Source organism: Anastrepha obliqua, chromosome 3 (genome assembly GCF_027943255.1).
Source record: "Anastrepha obliqua isolate idAnaObli1 chromosome 3, idAnaObli1_1.0, whole genome shotgun sequence".
In the NCBI taxonomy this organism is placed as follows: Eukaryota; Metazoa; Arthropoda; class Insecta; order Diptera; family Tephritidae; genus Anastrepha; species Anastrepha obliqua.
Genome location: NC_072894.1, coordinates 46,575,558 through 46,593,783, shown reverse-complemented (window position 1 = coordinate 46,593,783; position 18,226 = coordinate 46,575,558). Strand labels below are relative to the sequence as shown.

The following is an 18,226-nucleotide window of genomic DNA, read 5'->3' as shown; positions in this document are numbered from 1 at the left end:
AGGAGGATGGAAAATAGAAGAAAAGAAAAATGTACACTTGTAATATAACCCAATATAAACATGCTTATTTGACAATTCGTTTGAATGTATTGGTTGAAAATTGTCATTAAATGTCATTAGCTTTAACCCGAATGAAATTACTTTTCGTTTGTGTTAGTTGGGAAAACAAATCTCCTTATTATTGTAATTTTTTTTTTTAAGAAACTACTTCCTAGACTCTAGTTTAGTATATAAAAGCGAAATGACTTCAGTATGAGAGTTTTTAAGCTATGCGTCAACTTATCGATGATGTTTAAGCTATCGGAAGAAGATTTGACGGTTATTGACCGTTGCGAATGTTATTCAACCGGCCATAGTTTGTACAACGCATGCAGTTGTGCCGATTTCATACAACTTGTAAACGATTGGTTCGATACCTTAAATTCAGAATTCAAAAATATTACTTACACTTTGAAATTGAAAAGCAGATTTATATCGTATATTAAACGAAATGAGTTTAGTTATGTCAAACCCCATCATTCCAATAAAAATCAATTTAGAACTATTTCAGCGAGAAATAATTACCACGAATACGTCTCTTATAGGTTAACCCTTTTAATTCCAAGTTCAAAGAATTTTAACGAACAAATTTGACGAACATGACTTGGAGCATTTCACTATGACCACCCCAGCCTACTTCACTTAAAGTTCTGTTTGCGGAAATGTGAGTTTGGTGCAAAATTTGTATAACTTTATTTATTTATAATCACACTTATTATGTAGGTTATGATTAATTTGTTCTTTTAGCAAAGAATACCAAAATACTGAGTACAAAGCTTAATGTTGAAGTCAAGTGCTTTGACATTGAGTTAGACAATGTAGATCCCTCTGTATAACTTAATGAATTAGATGAAATAGTTACGAATGTGAACACTAACAAATTCGAAGACGGTATTGAGGTCGATGAATTTTACAAGGACGCATTGCGGTACATCTTTAGTTATATTATTAAGAAACTTCATTTAATAACCCAAATTTTGGACGAGATTGGATTGTATTGGACTCGTATGGTCCAAAAGGTCAAACCAAAGACAAAATTTCTAATTGGCGGCCACAGTAGTTGATGCGTGACTACCATTCCGAATACGGAGAGAACGTAGGTTCTAATCTCCGTGAAACACCAAAATTAAGAAATACACTTTTCTAATATCGGTTGCCCCTCGGCAGGCAATGGCAAACCTCCGAGTGTATTTCTGCCATGAAAAAGCTCCTCATAAAAATATCTCGGCTTAAAACTGTAGTTCCCTCCATTTGTGGAACAACATCAAGACGCACACCACAAATACTCGTACGAGGAGGAGCTCGGCCAGACACCCAAAAAGGGTGTACGCGCCAATTATATATATAATGGCAAGATTTTTAAATGCTATACATACAACTTTTGGAAAATATATTTTTGGAAATTAACGGAAACACAATTAACGGCAAAACAAAAACAGCATTCATTTTCGAATCAAACATTTGCACACATTTTTGAAGCAAAAGCAATCCAAAAATAGTTAATTAAGTAAAAACAAACTGTGTAAAATAGCTACGTAAGCTGATGAGTTCTATTTCAAACTTATTTTTTTATTTTGTTTAACAAAATTTTAATTGAAATATCATATGATATTCTTAGGTACTTTTACCTCATTTACTTCTTGTGGGCTAATGGAAGCAAACTACTAACACATAAAAAAAACGTCATATACAAATTTTCAAATAAGCATGTTGACAATGGCTCGCTCGCTGTGCACACCGACTAGATGTCATAAAATTCGAGTACTACACACGGAAATCTAATGATCAACTCTAACACAACTAAATGCATGTGCAGCCCGGACATAAAAATTACCAAGGGGTATCATTCTCTAATACTCAATCTACTCTACCCGTAGAAGACAGCAAATCCAACTAGGCCCACGTATCTTCTCTAACTCCCGATTCAATATTGTTAATCACCAAATTCCTTAAAATAACCAGTGTACATCATAGAGTTTAAAACATAAACTATATGCACATCGAGCATAAGGTCTCGATGTTATTGCTTAATTTTTACGATTAGCTTATAAGGCTTACTCTTTAACCAATTTTATATATAAATAATTAAATAACTATTTTTTTGGTGTAAACACATAAAGTAAACATTTTGTACAACAAAATTGAGTTGAAACACCACCTTCCTTGCCACTACCAAAATTGGTAATAACAAATAAGAGCGATCTAGTAGTTCATATTTACCAGTACCTAATTTCGTACCTATTATTTGAACGTATTTTACAATAAGTGCAAACCATTAGCCATTAACAGCTAATTAACAGTAGAGTGTTGCTCATACGTCGTGTATTACCAGGCCATGTACTTGTACATACATTTAAATATAGTATGCAAGCAGCAGTGTGTAAGAAGATTTAACGTTAGTAGGGTCAGGCGCAAATACGTTGCTCTCCAGTTTACATTTACGAGTATATGAAAATGTATGCACATTACAATTATGAACATCAATTTCTGAATTGGAAATGCTTTGGTTTTGTTCGTTTTGTAAGTTTATGTAACATTTTTCAATGAAACACTCGCCCACTTACATATTTATGTATTTAAGTGTATGTTCATGCACACATACATATACACATATATATATATGTATGCATGGGCACTGATTATGGCTTTGCAAGTATATTTATTCAAGCACTAAAACATTTTGGACCAAACTCGTTGGTCCTCTTGTGACTTTGATTTAGCTCTGCTACCCTCTACGCTCCATGTTTAATGCTGCACCACTACACTTGGTTATTGTTATTAATAACTGGAACAATATTCATTACGGTATTCGCATTAGACTTGTTTTCAGCTTGTGTACTATGGTTTTATTATACTCGAATGTGTTGTAGTACGAGTAGTAAAGCTTGCTGCCTTGTGGCCGACAAAAAGGTCAACTTTATATGCCAATATACAGTATGCAAATCTTCTACCCGAAACTATAGCGTACATAAAATTTACTAATGGGTATTTGGTTTTGTGCAATCAAGGAAAATTTTAATTAAAATATTTGGCCTAAGCGCATAATTATCAGAGTTATGCCTCTCAATACGCTTTGTACAAAAATATAGATATTTAGCACTACAAAAAAAAACACTAGGCATCAATAAAATATTTGTATGTGGTGTAAAGAGGTTTGTTAATTTGTCTTCGTTATTTTTTGAGGGTTTGGTGTGGGCATTGCGTAACTGAAACTATTTATTTATTAGCCCTAAGGATAAGTAAATATTTAAATGAGATAAAAGCATGTACATGGGTTCAAAATGGACAGAAGTTTTGGTATGAGTAAAGCACCATGGGGTAAATAAAATTGGGTATATCAGGTATTTGGTTCTTTTTCTATTTTAAAGAACCCTTAACATAAAAAGCACCCAAACACACAGTACGTTGAATTTTTTTCGCACTAAAAAGGATGAAAATTTAGTTATTAAATTCCTCCAACATACAAGTACTTAATTTGGGTTTCTAATTTTAGAGGTTTTCCATTAGGATGTAATAATAATAATAATAAATATGTATATTTTTTTTTTTTGGAAATAGAAACGGCCACTTTTAATTTGTTACGACAAATCTCGCGTTCATCCAACAAACTATAACTTCCTTGTCTATGAGTTTGTTTGATTAAAATTTTTGACAGTCAGCCCAAATTAAATTTTACTAAAATGTGCGCGGTTATATAAAGTTTGCTCACGACCGAATATATCACTTCCTCATTTGTTGTTACATAAAAATAAATAAATAAATGAACTGATTAAGTGGACCGTAGGAAGTTGCGCTCACAAAATTAATAAAAGTTGCATTCGTAATTAGATAATTGCAAGTTGTTTGCAAAAACTAAATTTTTCCAATGAAAATGCAATAAGTGTTATAAATTTGCATACTTTTGCTTTCATATTAGCTTTAAAAGAGTAGCAAAAAAGTTTAATTACCGAGAAAAGTCAAAAGTGTACTTGACAATTTGCAGCCATGACATTCAGTAGTGAAGCGTTAGAGACACACAGATGCAGGCATACACTTACACACACACACAAACATACCGCCACATATAAAGGGTGCTCAAATTGGAGCTACTTTTTCGAATAGGGTTTTTTGACAGATCACGCGGGACTACTGTCAAACTAAATACTAAATTTTTTCCAATATTCATTGACATTACGCCTCAACAAGGTTTACAAATATTACGAAACGCTTACAAATAAAACGAAAATCGATGATCTGTGAAAAGTATTCATCTCACGGTCAGGCCAACTTATGGTGTACAGCAATGAGGTCCATTTTTGGCTTAGTGGCTACGTCAATTGGCGAAACTGCCATATTTCGGCTTAAAAGGAACCCGAAGCCATTCAAGAACATCCACTACATTCAATAAAAACAAACGTTTGGTGCGACCTATGGGCTGAAGAAATCATCGGCCCATATTTCTCGCAATAAGAGTGTATGTAACATTGAATGATGAACGTTATCACTCCATGATAAACGACTTTTTGATGCCGGGAATTGTAGCCTGTGATCTCCACAACATTTGGCTTCAATAAAACGGCGCTACTTGCCATACAACTCGTGAAACAATGGATTTTCTGCATCGTTGTTTCGGTGGGCAATTCATCTCTCGTCGTGGACCAGTGCATTTGCCATCAAGATCATGTAATATAACATCCTTGGACTTTTAATTGTGAGGCATTGGAATCCAACATTACTAAAGTTATTCATGATATAGCGATCGAAGTCCTCCAGCGAGGCATTCAAAATTGGTGTTTACGGATGGCCGAATTACGGATTACACATTGAAAAGGAATTATTAAAAAAAAAATATCATAAGTGGTTCTACACCAAAAAAATAGTAAATATTAAATCTCGTTATTTCATTTAAATTTAAAATCCGATAGCTCTAAATTGATCACCCTTTTAAAATCATCAAATAAGTATAAATATCAGTAAAAGTCATTATTTCATAACAAATTTATTAAATTTAATTCAAAATGTAAATTAGTCACTAAGAGTACTTTGGTTGTGCAACCGCCGATGACAAGCATTCTGCACGTTCACATGCCTCATAATTTACATATTTTCCAATGCCTGCTACGACTGCCGACAACCAGCGAAGCATATTATTGCGCCATTACAGACCATCAAAGCAGGCAACGCAAGACAGGCCAGCAGAAGCCGCACTTTGCCTACGAAGTGGAATGAGATGTCACACACACTTATATACTCATAAGTGTGTATATGCACACTAACACACACCCGCATATGCCCAATAGTGTTTTTGCCGAGGATTCGTCGCAACGTCGAGTGCTTAATTTTCAATTTAGTTGTAGCACCCTGATTGCAAAGTTTTGTGAGAGCAGAAAGAGGTACCATTTCCACCCATTCCAATATTGAGTTACTGCAATGACATCGAATGCATAGGGTATGTGCAGGCAATATGAATAAATTTAATAAAGCTCTCAAAACACTCAAATGCACAAAAAAACGCACAGCCGACACTTAATACTTTGTTGTAGCCATAATTCGCCCTTACTTTCAACAAACGCTTCCCCTCTATGTGTTCTCAATTGTTAGCTGTGGGGAGGTGGCCGCGGTTATGATAAGCACCACAAGTACTTTTTGAACAATTTTGAAATATATTTGTTTCTGCTGTCGTAATATTTTTTATGTCATGCACGAGTGCACTTTATCAAGTGTTAGAAATAATTCATTAGTTTATTAAGCGCATTTTTCCCTTTATAATTTTTTTAATTGATTCCAATAATATGATTTAAATAGTTAAGTATTTAAAATTGCAAGCATCATTTAGTTGATTGATGCTAAACGAGCTTGGAATTTTTTAAGCAACTTAATTCATAATTGAGCTGATAGTATTTTTTTGCTACATCTACTGTAGTGCGCTATGAGTCATACTATGAAACTAAAAAAAATTTAAGTAAATAAAGGCTGCGTTAAAGTGATTTATATTTTGTTAATACAATACAAATCAGAATTGGGCATAGTGCCCCAAATAATTAATGCAATAAGCGGAGATTTAATGTTAATGAAATTCTTATTTCAACTTCTTCTTCTTGATTGGCGCGATGATCGCTTAAGCGATTTTTGCCGAATTTAACAAAGGGCGCCAGCCGTTTCTTTCTCGTGCTAACCAGCGTCAGTTGGACACACCAAGTGAAGCCAAGTTGTTATCCACCTGATCTTTCCAACGCAAAGTACACCTTCATTTCCCTCTGCTACTACCAGCTGGTACTGCATCGAATAATTTCAGAGTCGGAGCGTTTGTATCCATTCGGACGACGTGATCCACTTAACGTAGCATTGGATCTTTATTCGTTGCCATATGTATACGTCGTCGTAAAGCTCATACAGCTTATTGTTCCACCGCCTGCGATGCTCGCTATCGCTAAAGTGCAAAGGTCCAAAACTCTTCCGCATAATCTTTCTCTCAAACACTTCAATGGACGCCTCATCGGTTGTTGTCATCGTCCAAGCTTCTGCGCCATACGATAGGGCGGGCGTGATAAGAGCCATCTGACATCGCTTGATACAGACAACTTCTTTTCATACGGTCGAATGCAGCTTTAAAATCGGCAAAAATATGGTGGATGTCGATTCTCTTTTCATAGGTATTTTCCAAAATTTGGCGTAGCGATGGTGGACTTTCCAGGTCTGCAGCCACACTGATAAGATCCAATCAGTTGGTGAATGGTGGGTTTCAGCCTTTCACACAATACGCTCGCTAGAACCTTATACGCGATATTTAGAAAACTAATCCCACAGTATTGATATAGATTGCAGAATCACATTTCTTGTAGATTGGCCAAGCACACTTAAATTTCAATAGGCAGGCATGCTTTCATCCGATCATATTTTACATAGGAGCTTTCAGCTCCCGGTAGCGATCACACATGACTCGTGTTGCGCCCGATCGCTGCATGGCCCTATAAGCAGCATCCTTTCTTTCCGCGGCAGCATGGTAATCCTCGTCGTATCAATTGTTTTTTCGGGCTTACCGAAATCCAATTTCTTCATAGGCGGCGGTACGACACTAACAAATTAGTGGTAGTGCAAAATGTCCAACTTTGATAATAATAAATATGGCGCAATACTCACGAAGTATGTATAATTTGAAACACAAGAAAGACAACAACTTTGTCGAAATCTAAATCTGTTTAAAGAACCATAGGAAAAACACATCTGCTGAATAAAAGTTTAGATGCATTAGGTTAAGGTTTTTTCTTTTCTGTAAAGGTTAAGAACATTTAATTGTTTCTTAGCGCGAGCCCGATGTATCAAAAGTGCTGAAATGAGAATTAAACTCTTGGCATTAGGATCCAAATGGTGAACAAAGGTTGTAATGTTTTAATGGCTCGATACTCAAGAAGGAACATTAAGATTAACTGCCGCTAAAAGAATAGCATTTTTCTGCGATTAGCAAGCATGGAAAAATGAATAAGCTCCCGACGACTATTACTATATATATATATGGGGCATTCTTCGCCAACCGGACACCCCCATCTGCCCAGAACAGTTTTTATAAAAAAAATTTTTCCCTATGCCGAAATAAAAGCTTATGTCATGTACTTTAATTTGTCATGTGGAACTTTTTAAATATTCAAGATGGACGACGAATATTGACAAATATGTTGGAAAACACCAAAAAAAATGAAGTAGTTTGTTAAGAAAAGTAGAGAGAGAGATTCTGGTGCAACGCTCGACTGTTTCATTAACAGCACTAGTTCTTGATGTATTTCACATATCAAACGGTACAGAAATAATTTGAACAAATTATAGAAAAGTCTAAACGAATAAACTATTAAAAATAAATCTGTCAAACAGTTCTTTTTAGAACTATTATCGCATCTGTTGTCGATATCGCTAAACTTCGTAAAACATTGTTTAACAGTTTTATTGACAGCACAAGTTCTGTATATGTCTTAATCGTTAAACTGTCTGGAGATTATTATAAAAAATTCTGAAAGAATAAATTAATATCTAATACCTGTCAAACAGTTCTTTTCAGAACTATTATCGCCTAAAAAATGTCGGGAAAATCGAGAAGAGATCGATGCATTAATCCCTTTAGAAAAGTAGGTCCATCTTGAATATTTAAAAAGTGCCACATGACAAATTAAAGTACATGACATAAGCTTTTATTTCGGCATAGGGAAAAATTTTTTTTATAAAAACTGTTCTGGGCAGATGGGGGTGTCCGGTTGGCGAAGAATGCCCCATATATGTATGTATATCCATTTCTTGATATGGTTTGGTTACTAAAAGTTCGTCAACTTGTTGGCGCTATTTAGTATTTAAACGATTGATTTTTGCGTGTGTAACACTAAGTTCTCCTATCAGTTCTCAATAGTGCTCAATGGATAGCATGGGCCAATCATGCCTCATTAGGTAAGAAATCCCTACCAAACGAGAACCATTTCGATATGCATCAATAGTTGCTAACTCAGAGTAGAGTAGTATATTTCCAAATGCGAAAATTTGGCCAATGAGCGAGCCGGAAATTAGTACGAAAATCCAATTTTATAATCATGTCGACCATGTCCAAAGGGAGTTATAACTGGTAATATCAGACGGACGGACGGAAATTTAGTCTAAAAAAAAATGTATTTCGATACTTATCGATACAACCGCATTTATCCAAAAGAAGGCGTGACCCCTTTTTTAATTTTATTTGCGTCCTATTTATTTTTTCATTATTACCAAAAATTAACTATTTTGCTTAGTTATGCCTTTTTTGATTTTTGGAATATTACCGTTATGCGTGAGATGGGCGCGGTTATTGATCTATTTCGCTTCTTAACTATCATGGACAAAGAGTTTTTGTTTTTTTTACGAATGAAGGGGTTGAAATGCCAAATGCATCATCAAAGCCGCCGTCGCAGCAATAGTATGTCCGGAGACTAAAAAACTCCCGTTCGTATGGAACCATCGCCAACTAGGGAACCGCTTTCGCATTCCTTCAGAGTGGCGTTCCATCCTCTTCATTACAAAGGTGTATACCTGTACCTATGTATGTGCCTGCGTCCAGATCCCGCTTTTTTATCCGGAGAATTATTTCCGCGAAACCACTGATTATCTCCTACGTTTCCTCGCTACTTAGCATCTTGTCGATTACATTTTCAGTGCTTATGTGTTCGACTGCATTCTGCAGCGTTCGACGTTCTTGTTCCAAACGCATGCATTGGAAGAATGTGTATTCAGCGTCATCTTCGGCGGCTTCCCCGTATATGCATGTGGGGTGTTTGCATTTCTCTATTTTGAACAGGTGGCCAAAGAGTAACAAGTGTACTAGTGATATATGTTATCGTGCGCACGGTCGGTCGAATGCACAGACATGGAGTAATCGGTTACTCTCATATGTACATTTATCTCGATTTCTTTGTGCTTTTACATGCAACTGTTATGTGATTGAATTTAAATTAATATATCTTTAAGGAAGTAAAAATCGCATTTAAAAAATTATCCCACTTGTTTTTTACATCTGTATTAAAATTTGAATTCATTATTTCTCTATTTTTTCTTGCAGCCCCTCATCACAGCAACACTGGGTATTCATGACACTTGTGGCGTTCATAACTTGCACGGTATGCCGGCTATTATATCAGCCATTGCCTCAGCCATCTTCGCCAGTTTTGTCACAAAAGAAAATTACAAATCCGAGTTGGGACAAATATTTCCAGCTATGGCTGCTGCCCCACAGAATAGTACTTCAACAATGATACTTGGGGTAAGTTAATAAGTTGCATTAATATACAAAAAATAGTTTTGTTGTTGTGATTTGCATCTAAATATAATATAAGAAAGAAAAGTTTGCGAAATATCAGCATAAAACTTATATACCAATAGTAGCGTTTCGAGAGCTTAAAGACTGATATTAAAATATTCTTAATTCTTAGTTGTGATCGAGTTCAACAAATGTACACTCCGTAAATAGCACTAGAAGTTATATTTGACAATTATTTTTTTTTATAATACTATTTTAGGACAATATAGTTGATTTTCCTACAAAACCCACAACACTTTGCCCGTTCAAATATAACTCCGTGTTTATTTAGGGAATATTTCAAAACTCTCTTAAACCCAAATGACATTCTCTGACTGCAATGACATTAAATGACTGCAAATGACTGCTATGGGAGTAAAATATGATTTCTTGGATTACCCAGTCACTGTTAAATGCCTAACCCTTCGTTGGGCACCCGGGTCTGGCCAGACAGGCTTTTTCGACTTTGGACGTGAACTTAACATATTTCTATTATAGGTAACGACTTCAAGGTACAGGGTGGCTGATGAATTTTGCTACATTAAGGAACTCAAATAACTTTTTTTAAGTGTATGGAATTCATTTATTTTTTTTCAAGTTGAAGGTCATTAAATTTTATTAAATGTAGCTTAACTAGTTTTAAAAATAATTGAATTTAAATGCCCCCCATGCTCGTTGACACAAGTGCGGCATCTTAGTAAAAAGTTGTTCATTGCTGCTTCGAGAGTTGCGACAGGAATAGCCGCAATTGTTGCCCGAATGGATTGTTTTAGTTCATCCAAATTTGTTGGCTTTGTTTTATAAACTTCTTGTTTACATAAACCCCACAAGAAAAAGTCAGGTGCAGAAATGTCAGGCGACCTGGGGGGCCAACGAAATTCGGAGTTTCTTGAAATCAGTTTATTGGGAAATTTTCGTCGCAACTCTGTCATAACAGTCTGTGCTATGTGAGACGTTGCCCCATCTTGTTGAAACCTCACAGAGTTGAAAGGAATTCTCTTTCGGCGTAGTTCTGGATAGAAAAATTCTTTCAGCATTTTCAAATAACGGTCTCCAGTAACCGTAACGGTGTGACCATTTTCTTCAAAAAAATAAGGCCCGACAATACAGCGTGAAGAAACCGCACACCACACTGTCACGCGAAGAGGATGCAATTCCGTCTCGTGGAGTATCTGTGGGTTAGAAGTACTCCATATTCGACAATTTTGTTTGTTCACATTGCCGTTTAAATCGAAATGGGCCTCATCAGACATGAAAAGGCAGTTTAACATGTTTTGGTCTTCTTCCACCATTTGCAGGATCTTCTGGCAAAATTCCAAGCGAATCGGCAAGTCTGCTGCATTCAGTTTGTTAACCATTTGAATTTTGTAGGGAAATAAGTTTAAATCTTTGTGCATTATTGTTTGCAAAGACTGTCGGCTGACACCAAGTTGAGCAGATAAGCTTCTTGTTGAAACCCTTGGATTGCTTTGTATAGCTGCAGCTACAGCAGTGATCGTTTCCTCCGTCCGAACTGGTGGGTTTCGATGATAAGGCCTTCTTGCGACTGTTCCTTGCTCAGCAAAATTATTCACCAGTCTCATTATGGTCCATCTGCTCGGGGGATCGCCGCCAAACATCCGCCTGTACTCTCTCTGTACCAAAACTACGGACTCCAGTGCGTGAGAGCGGCGGACTATCCAAATTCTTGTTTGCGTGTCCCAGTTATCCATTTTAATAAATTTTAAAGATCAATCTGCAAATTAAAACAAAAATGGAACAGATAACTTAAAAAGAAAAAAAGTTATTCAATTTTTTTTTGGTAGCGGCTTTCATCATAAATGAAGTGGAAAATATTGTAAATAGTTAGTATGCAAGATTTTTCCTGACAAATAAATTCATCTATCTATCTATCTGTCTAATAATGTCCTTAAAAGTCTGAAGCAGTATTTCCGCGCAGAGAAAGAAAAAGTCGTGTCGATGCAATTCACGTTTTTATTCTCACTGCCGTTTTTACATTTTTGTCATCGCCTACTATCTAACGTATAACTGTACAAGTATAAAGTTTCATGTAAGTGAAGTACAAGAGAGTAGGATTGGTTTGCAGAGTTGTATTTAGAATTCAACAAACGCCCCTTCAAACCAAGCCTGTACATTTAAAAATTCAAGTTTACATTTCAATATTCATTAAGTTACAATTCTCAATATGCTTCTGCTTCCCCAACGCTTTGGTAAGTGTGTCGGCTGTATTCTCATTTGTCGGAACATATTCGACCTCAATTTGTCCGCATTCGTGTTTCTCTCGTATATAATGGTATCGAATGTCGATGTGTTTGCTTCGTTTCTGCACCATGGGATTTTTCACCATAAATTGCGCACTCTGGTTGTCACACAAAATCAAAGTAGGGCCTCTTGTATATTCCAGGTAACCCAACTCATTCAACAGACCACGAAGAAAAACTATTTCTTTAGTACCTTGGCATAATGCTATGTACTCAGCTTCCATCGAACTTAGCGCAACCACAGACTGCTTTCGCGACTCCCAAGCAATTGCTCCACCAGCCATTGTAACAAAATAACCTGTATAGGACTTCCTGTCCAAGCTGTCGCTACCCCAGGCAGCGTCTGTGAAACATACAAAATTCTCAAAATTAGCAGAAAATGTTAATTTACCATAAGGGGTTTTCTTCAAATATCGAAGAACGTATTTTGCCGCCTGCATGTGCTCTGTATGCGGATGTGAGTTATATTGAGATAACTTTGACACCACATGCGCGATATCCGGACGAGATATGACAGCCAGATACATCAGCCCGCCAATAAGACTTTGGTAGTCCTTCGCCTTCAAGTTACTGCACTGCTTGTCACATTTATGAAGCACCGTGCCTGGAGCCCATGGAGTTGCCGCTGGTTTACAATCTTCCATGCCCCATTGTTGAAGAAGTTGCTCGACATATCGCTTCTGATGTATAGTAATGTCACCTCGATCACCATCCCGTTCAACTTCCATCCCCAAATAAAATGATATCTTCCCGCGATCGACCGCTTCAATGTATTGATTCAACGCTTCTATTATACTCCGCATCTCATGCTTGTTTGAGCATGCCAAGATCATATCGTCTACGTAGAGAGCAATAATGCTCACATTCGCATTACCACGACGAATATAAACCGATGGGTCCGACTTGCACCTTACGAATCCCATCTTCACCAATATTTGCGTAACTTTCCGGTTCCATTCTCGACCGGCTTGCTTCAGGCCATATAAAGCCTTTTTAAGTCTGCATACCTTATTAACATTTTTCGAATCTCCAAACAAGGGTGGCTGACACATATAAACCGTCTCCTCCAAATCGCCGTTCAAGTATGCAGCAACAATGTCTATGTGGTTAACCAGCAACTTGTGTTTCGCGGCCAATGCCAAAATTAGGCGAATTGTTGAATGACGTACCACTGGAGCAAATGTTTCGCAGTAATCCACATTGTATTTTTGTGCGCAACCCTTCGCAACTAACCTCGCCTTAAACTTCTCAATTGAGCCATCCGGATTACGTTTTATTGCGAAAACCCATTTACAGCCGATAACATTTTTATGAGCTGGTCGATCCACCAAGTCCCATGTTGCGTTCCGCACCAACGATTCATACTCTACTCTCATTGCCTCTTTCCACCTGTCAGCATCTTTAGAGTTTAGCGCCTCACTGACCGTGTTCGGATTTTCAATAACAGAGTTCAGCATCTCCGGACCAGCCTCTGTACAATAGACTTTTCTCGGCCTTCCTACACCTCCTGTACGCACCATTTTTGGCCTTCCTCGCTTCCTCTTGTTATTGTTTACAGCAACAGCCTCCTCGTAATCAGTCTCAGTCTCAGCTCTTTCATGTTCTTCATGCTCGCTGCCTTCGTCTTCCCGCTCGTCACGTCTGTCTTCGCTTACTAACACTTCTTCAGCGCTACTCGGTTTTGCTTGAAGTTCAACAAAAAATGTTTCTTCGTTGACATCACTGTCCCTTAAATTTAATTCAAATGAATTTTCGAAGAATATGACATCACGTGCAATTGTGATTTGATTCGTTTGTAAGTTAATTAATCTATAACCTTTCGTAGTTGGGTGATAGCCAACAAACTTTAGCTTAACCCCTTTCGGCAAAAACTTACTACCGCGTGGTCTTGGCCCCTTTTGCAGAACCACTGCATCACAACCAAACGTACGGAAATGTGCAACCGATGGTTTCCGCCCATGCCATTTCTCGTAAGGTGTAACTGCACCTAAAACTTTCGTAGGACACCTGTTTCTAATATATACCGCCGTGCTTACCGCTTCAGCCCACAATGATTGTGGCATTTTAGAAGAGCTTAATAAGCATCGCGCCATTTCCCCCAAAGTTCTGTTGGCTCTTTCAGCCACACCGTTTTGCTGAGGGCTGTACGGCACAGTGGTTTGATGCCGAATGCCTTTTTCTCGTAACCAATTTTTAAACTGAGAGTTGACGAATTCTCTCCCATTGTCACTACGAATTGTTTTTATTTTGCGGCCAGTCTGCTTCTCCGCGGTCGCAGCAAAAATTTTAAACATTTCGAATGCTTCGGACTTTCTTTTTAAAAAATACACTGCATTATATCGCGAGTAATCATCTATAAATGATATAAAATACGATGCACCGCCAACCGAATTCACACCCATAGGCCCGCACAAGTCCGTATGTACAAGTTCCAATACACTTTTTGTGTAAACGCCGCTATAGTTCACATAAGGCTTACTATGGATTTTGCATACCGCGCACGTAAAGCATTCAATGTTTTTTGAAATTTTAAAGTTCAAACCATTTACCATATTCATTTTTGAAAGTTTATTTAAATCATTTGTATTTATGTGGCCAAACCGCCTATGCCAATCACTCGCGTCATCACTAACCCCATTTACACAGTCCGCACTTTTGTTCGATTCGTTTGCCGAAAAAGCCGTTTCTGCGCTACTGCATTTGTCGCCGTGCCTTTGCTCCTCTTCCAGAATCTTCGCGACGAGATTATCCAATTTCGGCAATGCGTCCCTGCTCTCGATTGCCACCACAAAATTCTCCATTTCGTCTGGTAATGAGCAAAGCAACAAAATTGACAAAAAGTCGTCCTCCATGGATATGCCAACTTCTTTTAAGTCATCTACAATACAGCAAAACTCCTTCAATTGAGCTGAAAACTTCTCACTGCTTCTGAATTGAAATCGGATCAGTTTTTTAAATAGGTTCACTTTCCTACACGCTGTATCTGCCTTGTAGAGCGCGTTCAACGTGTCCCATGCACTTTTTGCTGTGGTACAGTTTTTAATATGTATCAGTTCACTTGGCTTGACGCTCAACGTTATAGTAGCGAGAGCCTTCCTGTCGCATACTATCCAGTTGGTCTTTCCAGGCTCCTCCTCCGGACACTTATCCACTACTGCACTCCACAATTCTAGAGTAATCAATAAACTCTTTAACTGAATACACCAAGTGGTATAATTTTCCCCACTTAATTTTTCGATGTTGGCTAAAGCGTTAGCCATTTTACCGCGACTATTGCTTTTAACACCGGATAAGCAAATCAACCGAATTATTACAACTTCTATTTATGTATGTTGACCGTGAACTTAGAGACCCAAATCGATACCTGGGCCCATAACCATTTTGAAGCAGTATTTCCGCGCAGAGAAAGAAAAAGTCGTGTCGATGCAATTCACGTTTTTATTCTCACTGCCGTTTTTACATTTTTGTCATCGCCTACTATCTAACGTATAACTGTACAAGTATAAAGTTTCATGTAAGTGAAGTACAAGAGAGTAGGATTGGTTTGCAGAGTTGTATTTAGAATTCAACAAAGTCTAGGACAACATTTCCAGTAAAATTGTATTTATCTACAGTGCACATAGTAAATAAAATAACCCTTGGCGTTCCTTTAAATAAAAATATGTTTTATTTTATTAGGGCTATGACCGCACCGCCTCTGCTCAGGCTGGCTATCAGCTTTGCGGCATTGCAGTTACCTTGCTGGTGGCTATTGTTGGAGGAATTTTAACAGGTAATCCGCTTTGACAAATAACTCAATTACATTTTTTTTTTTTGTAATTTCTGCCTTAATTAAATTTTACTCATTTTTACTTGTTTATATATTTCAGGCGCTGCGCTGAAATATACCGGCATGCGCACTTTGTCAAAGGACGAGCAACATCAGGATGAATTGTTCTGGGAAGTGCCCGAGCACAAAGAAGATTAGTAAAGTGAAAAATTCTGGATTGTGCTTTGTTTTTGTTTTTTGTGTTTTTTTTTATTTGAAAGTATTCAATACTTCGTATGTAGATTACTTAGTAATAGAAGCAGTGCAGCAGTGGCTCTGAACTTCTATATAGTCCAACAATTTATGTTATTTGTATGCGTTTATGCTTTGTAACCATTTTTACTAGTTGTTAGATAGTTTTTATTTCCACATTTTTATGTCAACACTTAGTTATTTCTAAACTACTGCATTTGTACAGTAAAATCGAATATGTATTATGTTTTATACAAAAACGAAAAATTTTGAAGAATTTTCAGACCTATTGCAAATATAATAAATGTATGCACACGAGGGTTGCTATTTATATTTCTGGATTCAAGCGATTCTAGTGATGTCAGGCACCAACTGTCATTTCCATTGGAAAGTTTGACCCAAGTCAGAACGTTGTGCCAGAAACATAAAGGGTAGCCCTCGTATTTGTTTGAAACTGTAATTAGTTTTAATGACACTAGTTGTTTTTATTTTTAACTTGGCGTAAAGTTTTTTTTTCTATATGTATTATCTACAATATTTTTCAATGGAATTGCTTAATCACTGCAGTGCTTTTACGCACATTTACTATTCACACATTCTAAATGAGAATTTTGCACATTTTCCATCTAAATAAATTTGTCTGCCTCTGTGTATCTTTACATTTGCCTTTTTTCTCTCTCTTTCTTCTCTTACATACTTTTTTCGCCATTTACTGCCGTGCCACCTAACTGTTGTGCCAATTTGTGATAATTTTTGCTGAATTTATTTAAAGTTTCGACAAACTTTTACAGATTTTAGACGCCGACACAGTGTCAGCAATACGTTGGCGCCCAATTATGTTACGCAACTGGAATGCCATTGCACCCAAGAATAATTTGTACTCTCGCGGTGTTTACAAATGAAATTTATGTGCATATGTATGTAGATGAGATAAATGACAAAAATCACAGACAATTGTGAATTTTGTGTTCTATGAATATACTTATCTACACGTACATATATATACGAGTATATGTATGCGTGCATGCAACTTAGTATGTATGTATACAAAGAAAAAAGAACTCTTTCAAACATTAAATGAAAATGCAAAAGCTGTATAAAAGTAAAGTGAAAACAATAAAATTTCGCATTATTTCATTAAAAAGTTTCTTGTGTATCTTTTGTGTATGCAAGAAAGGCCAAAAAATTAACAAACAAACTTACCCACATGCATGTATGTTTGTGTGTACATTTTACAATAAGTGACCCTCGCTAAGTGCTGCAAAGTTATTGGCTTGCAAAGCAAAATTATCTTTATACGGCACTCCCAGTTGGCCGTGGGCAAGTGTGCGCATATGTATGTATGTGTATCTAGAGGGCCAACAGATATTTGCTCGGGAGACGCAGTTGTATCTTGAACATGGCGCGTTCCGGAATCTCTGGAAGATACAAAGGCTTGCGCTGCTCCCGAAGCCAGGGAAGCTAATAGAAATGCCAGAATCCTACCGTTCTCTATGCCTGCTTGACATGAAGGGCAAGCTTTTGGATCTCCTCATAAACAGTAGAGTACAACAGTAGAGTACAAATCGGTTCCATTTCTTTGCAGTTAATGTAGTTTCTGAAAACAAAGGTCTACTGCAGCGGCAATAAAAAAGTAGTATTAAATGCTGCCAACGCAAGCCTATCTGGACGTATGAGATTCAACTATAGGCATACACCAGCTATAGCAACACATCGCAAATACAAAGATTCCAGACTAAGGAGCTGAAGAATGCTGTTCCTGCAAATGATGGAGAGGTGGTGATAAACAAGACTGCACAATCGAGACCTTAGGTGCCAACTTGCCTTCAACTCCGCATACTGGGTACACGGTCTTCGGGGCTAAAATAACTAACTAATCCAGCCAACATTTTCAATCTGAAGAAGCTTGTTCAGAAGTTATCTGCACAATCGCGTTCTGGAATATATCACAGCTGATGGAATAAAAAAGCATGAGATTACAGCAGGTATGCCACAGGGATCTGTGCTATGCTCTACGCTATGAAGCAGTGCTTTCGATAAAGTGTTTCGGTTCCCATTCCCCTCAGATGTACATGTCATTGGCTTTGCGGATGATATACCTATGGTGGTTGTAGCCAAACTGGCGTCCAATAAAGGAATCCA

At 37.2% G+C, this 18,226-nt stretch overlaps 1 protein-coding gene across 1 annotated transcript in view; it reads left to right on the top strand.

Annotated features, from left to right (window-relative positions):
* The window catches only part of LOC129240510 (ammonium transporter Rh type B-B-like), an 89,638-nt gene extending 73,094 nt beyond the window's left edge, over window positions 1–16,544 (top strand). The window contains exons 7-9 of the mRNA XM_054876358.1: window positions 9,587–9,787; window positions 15,763–15,856; window positions 15,954–16,544. Of these exons, the coding sequence (XP_054732333.1) occupies window positions 9,587–9,787; window positions 15,763–15,856; window positions 15,954–16,051 (393 nt within the window). The 3' untranslated portion in view covers window positions 16,052–16,544. The remainder of the gene's footprint in view (window positions 1–9,586; window positions 9,788–15,762; window positions 15,857–15,953) is intronic.
* Window positions 16,545–18,226: the final 1,682 nt, after the last annotated feature.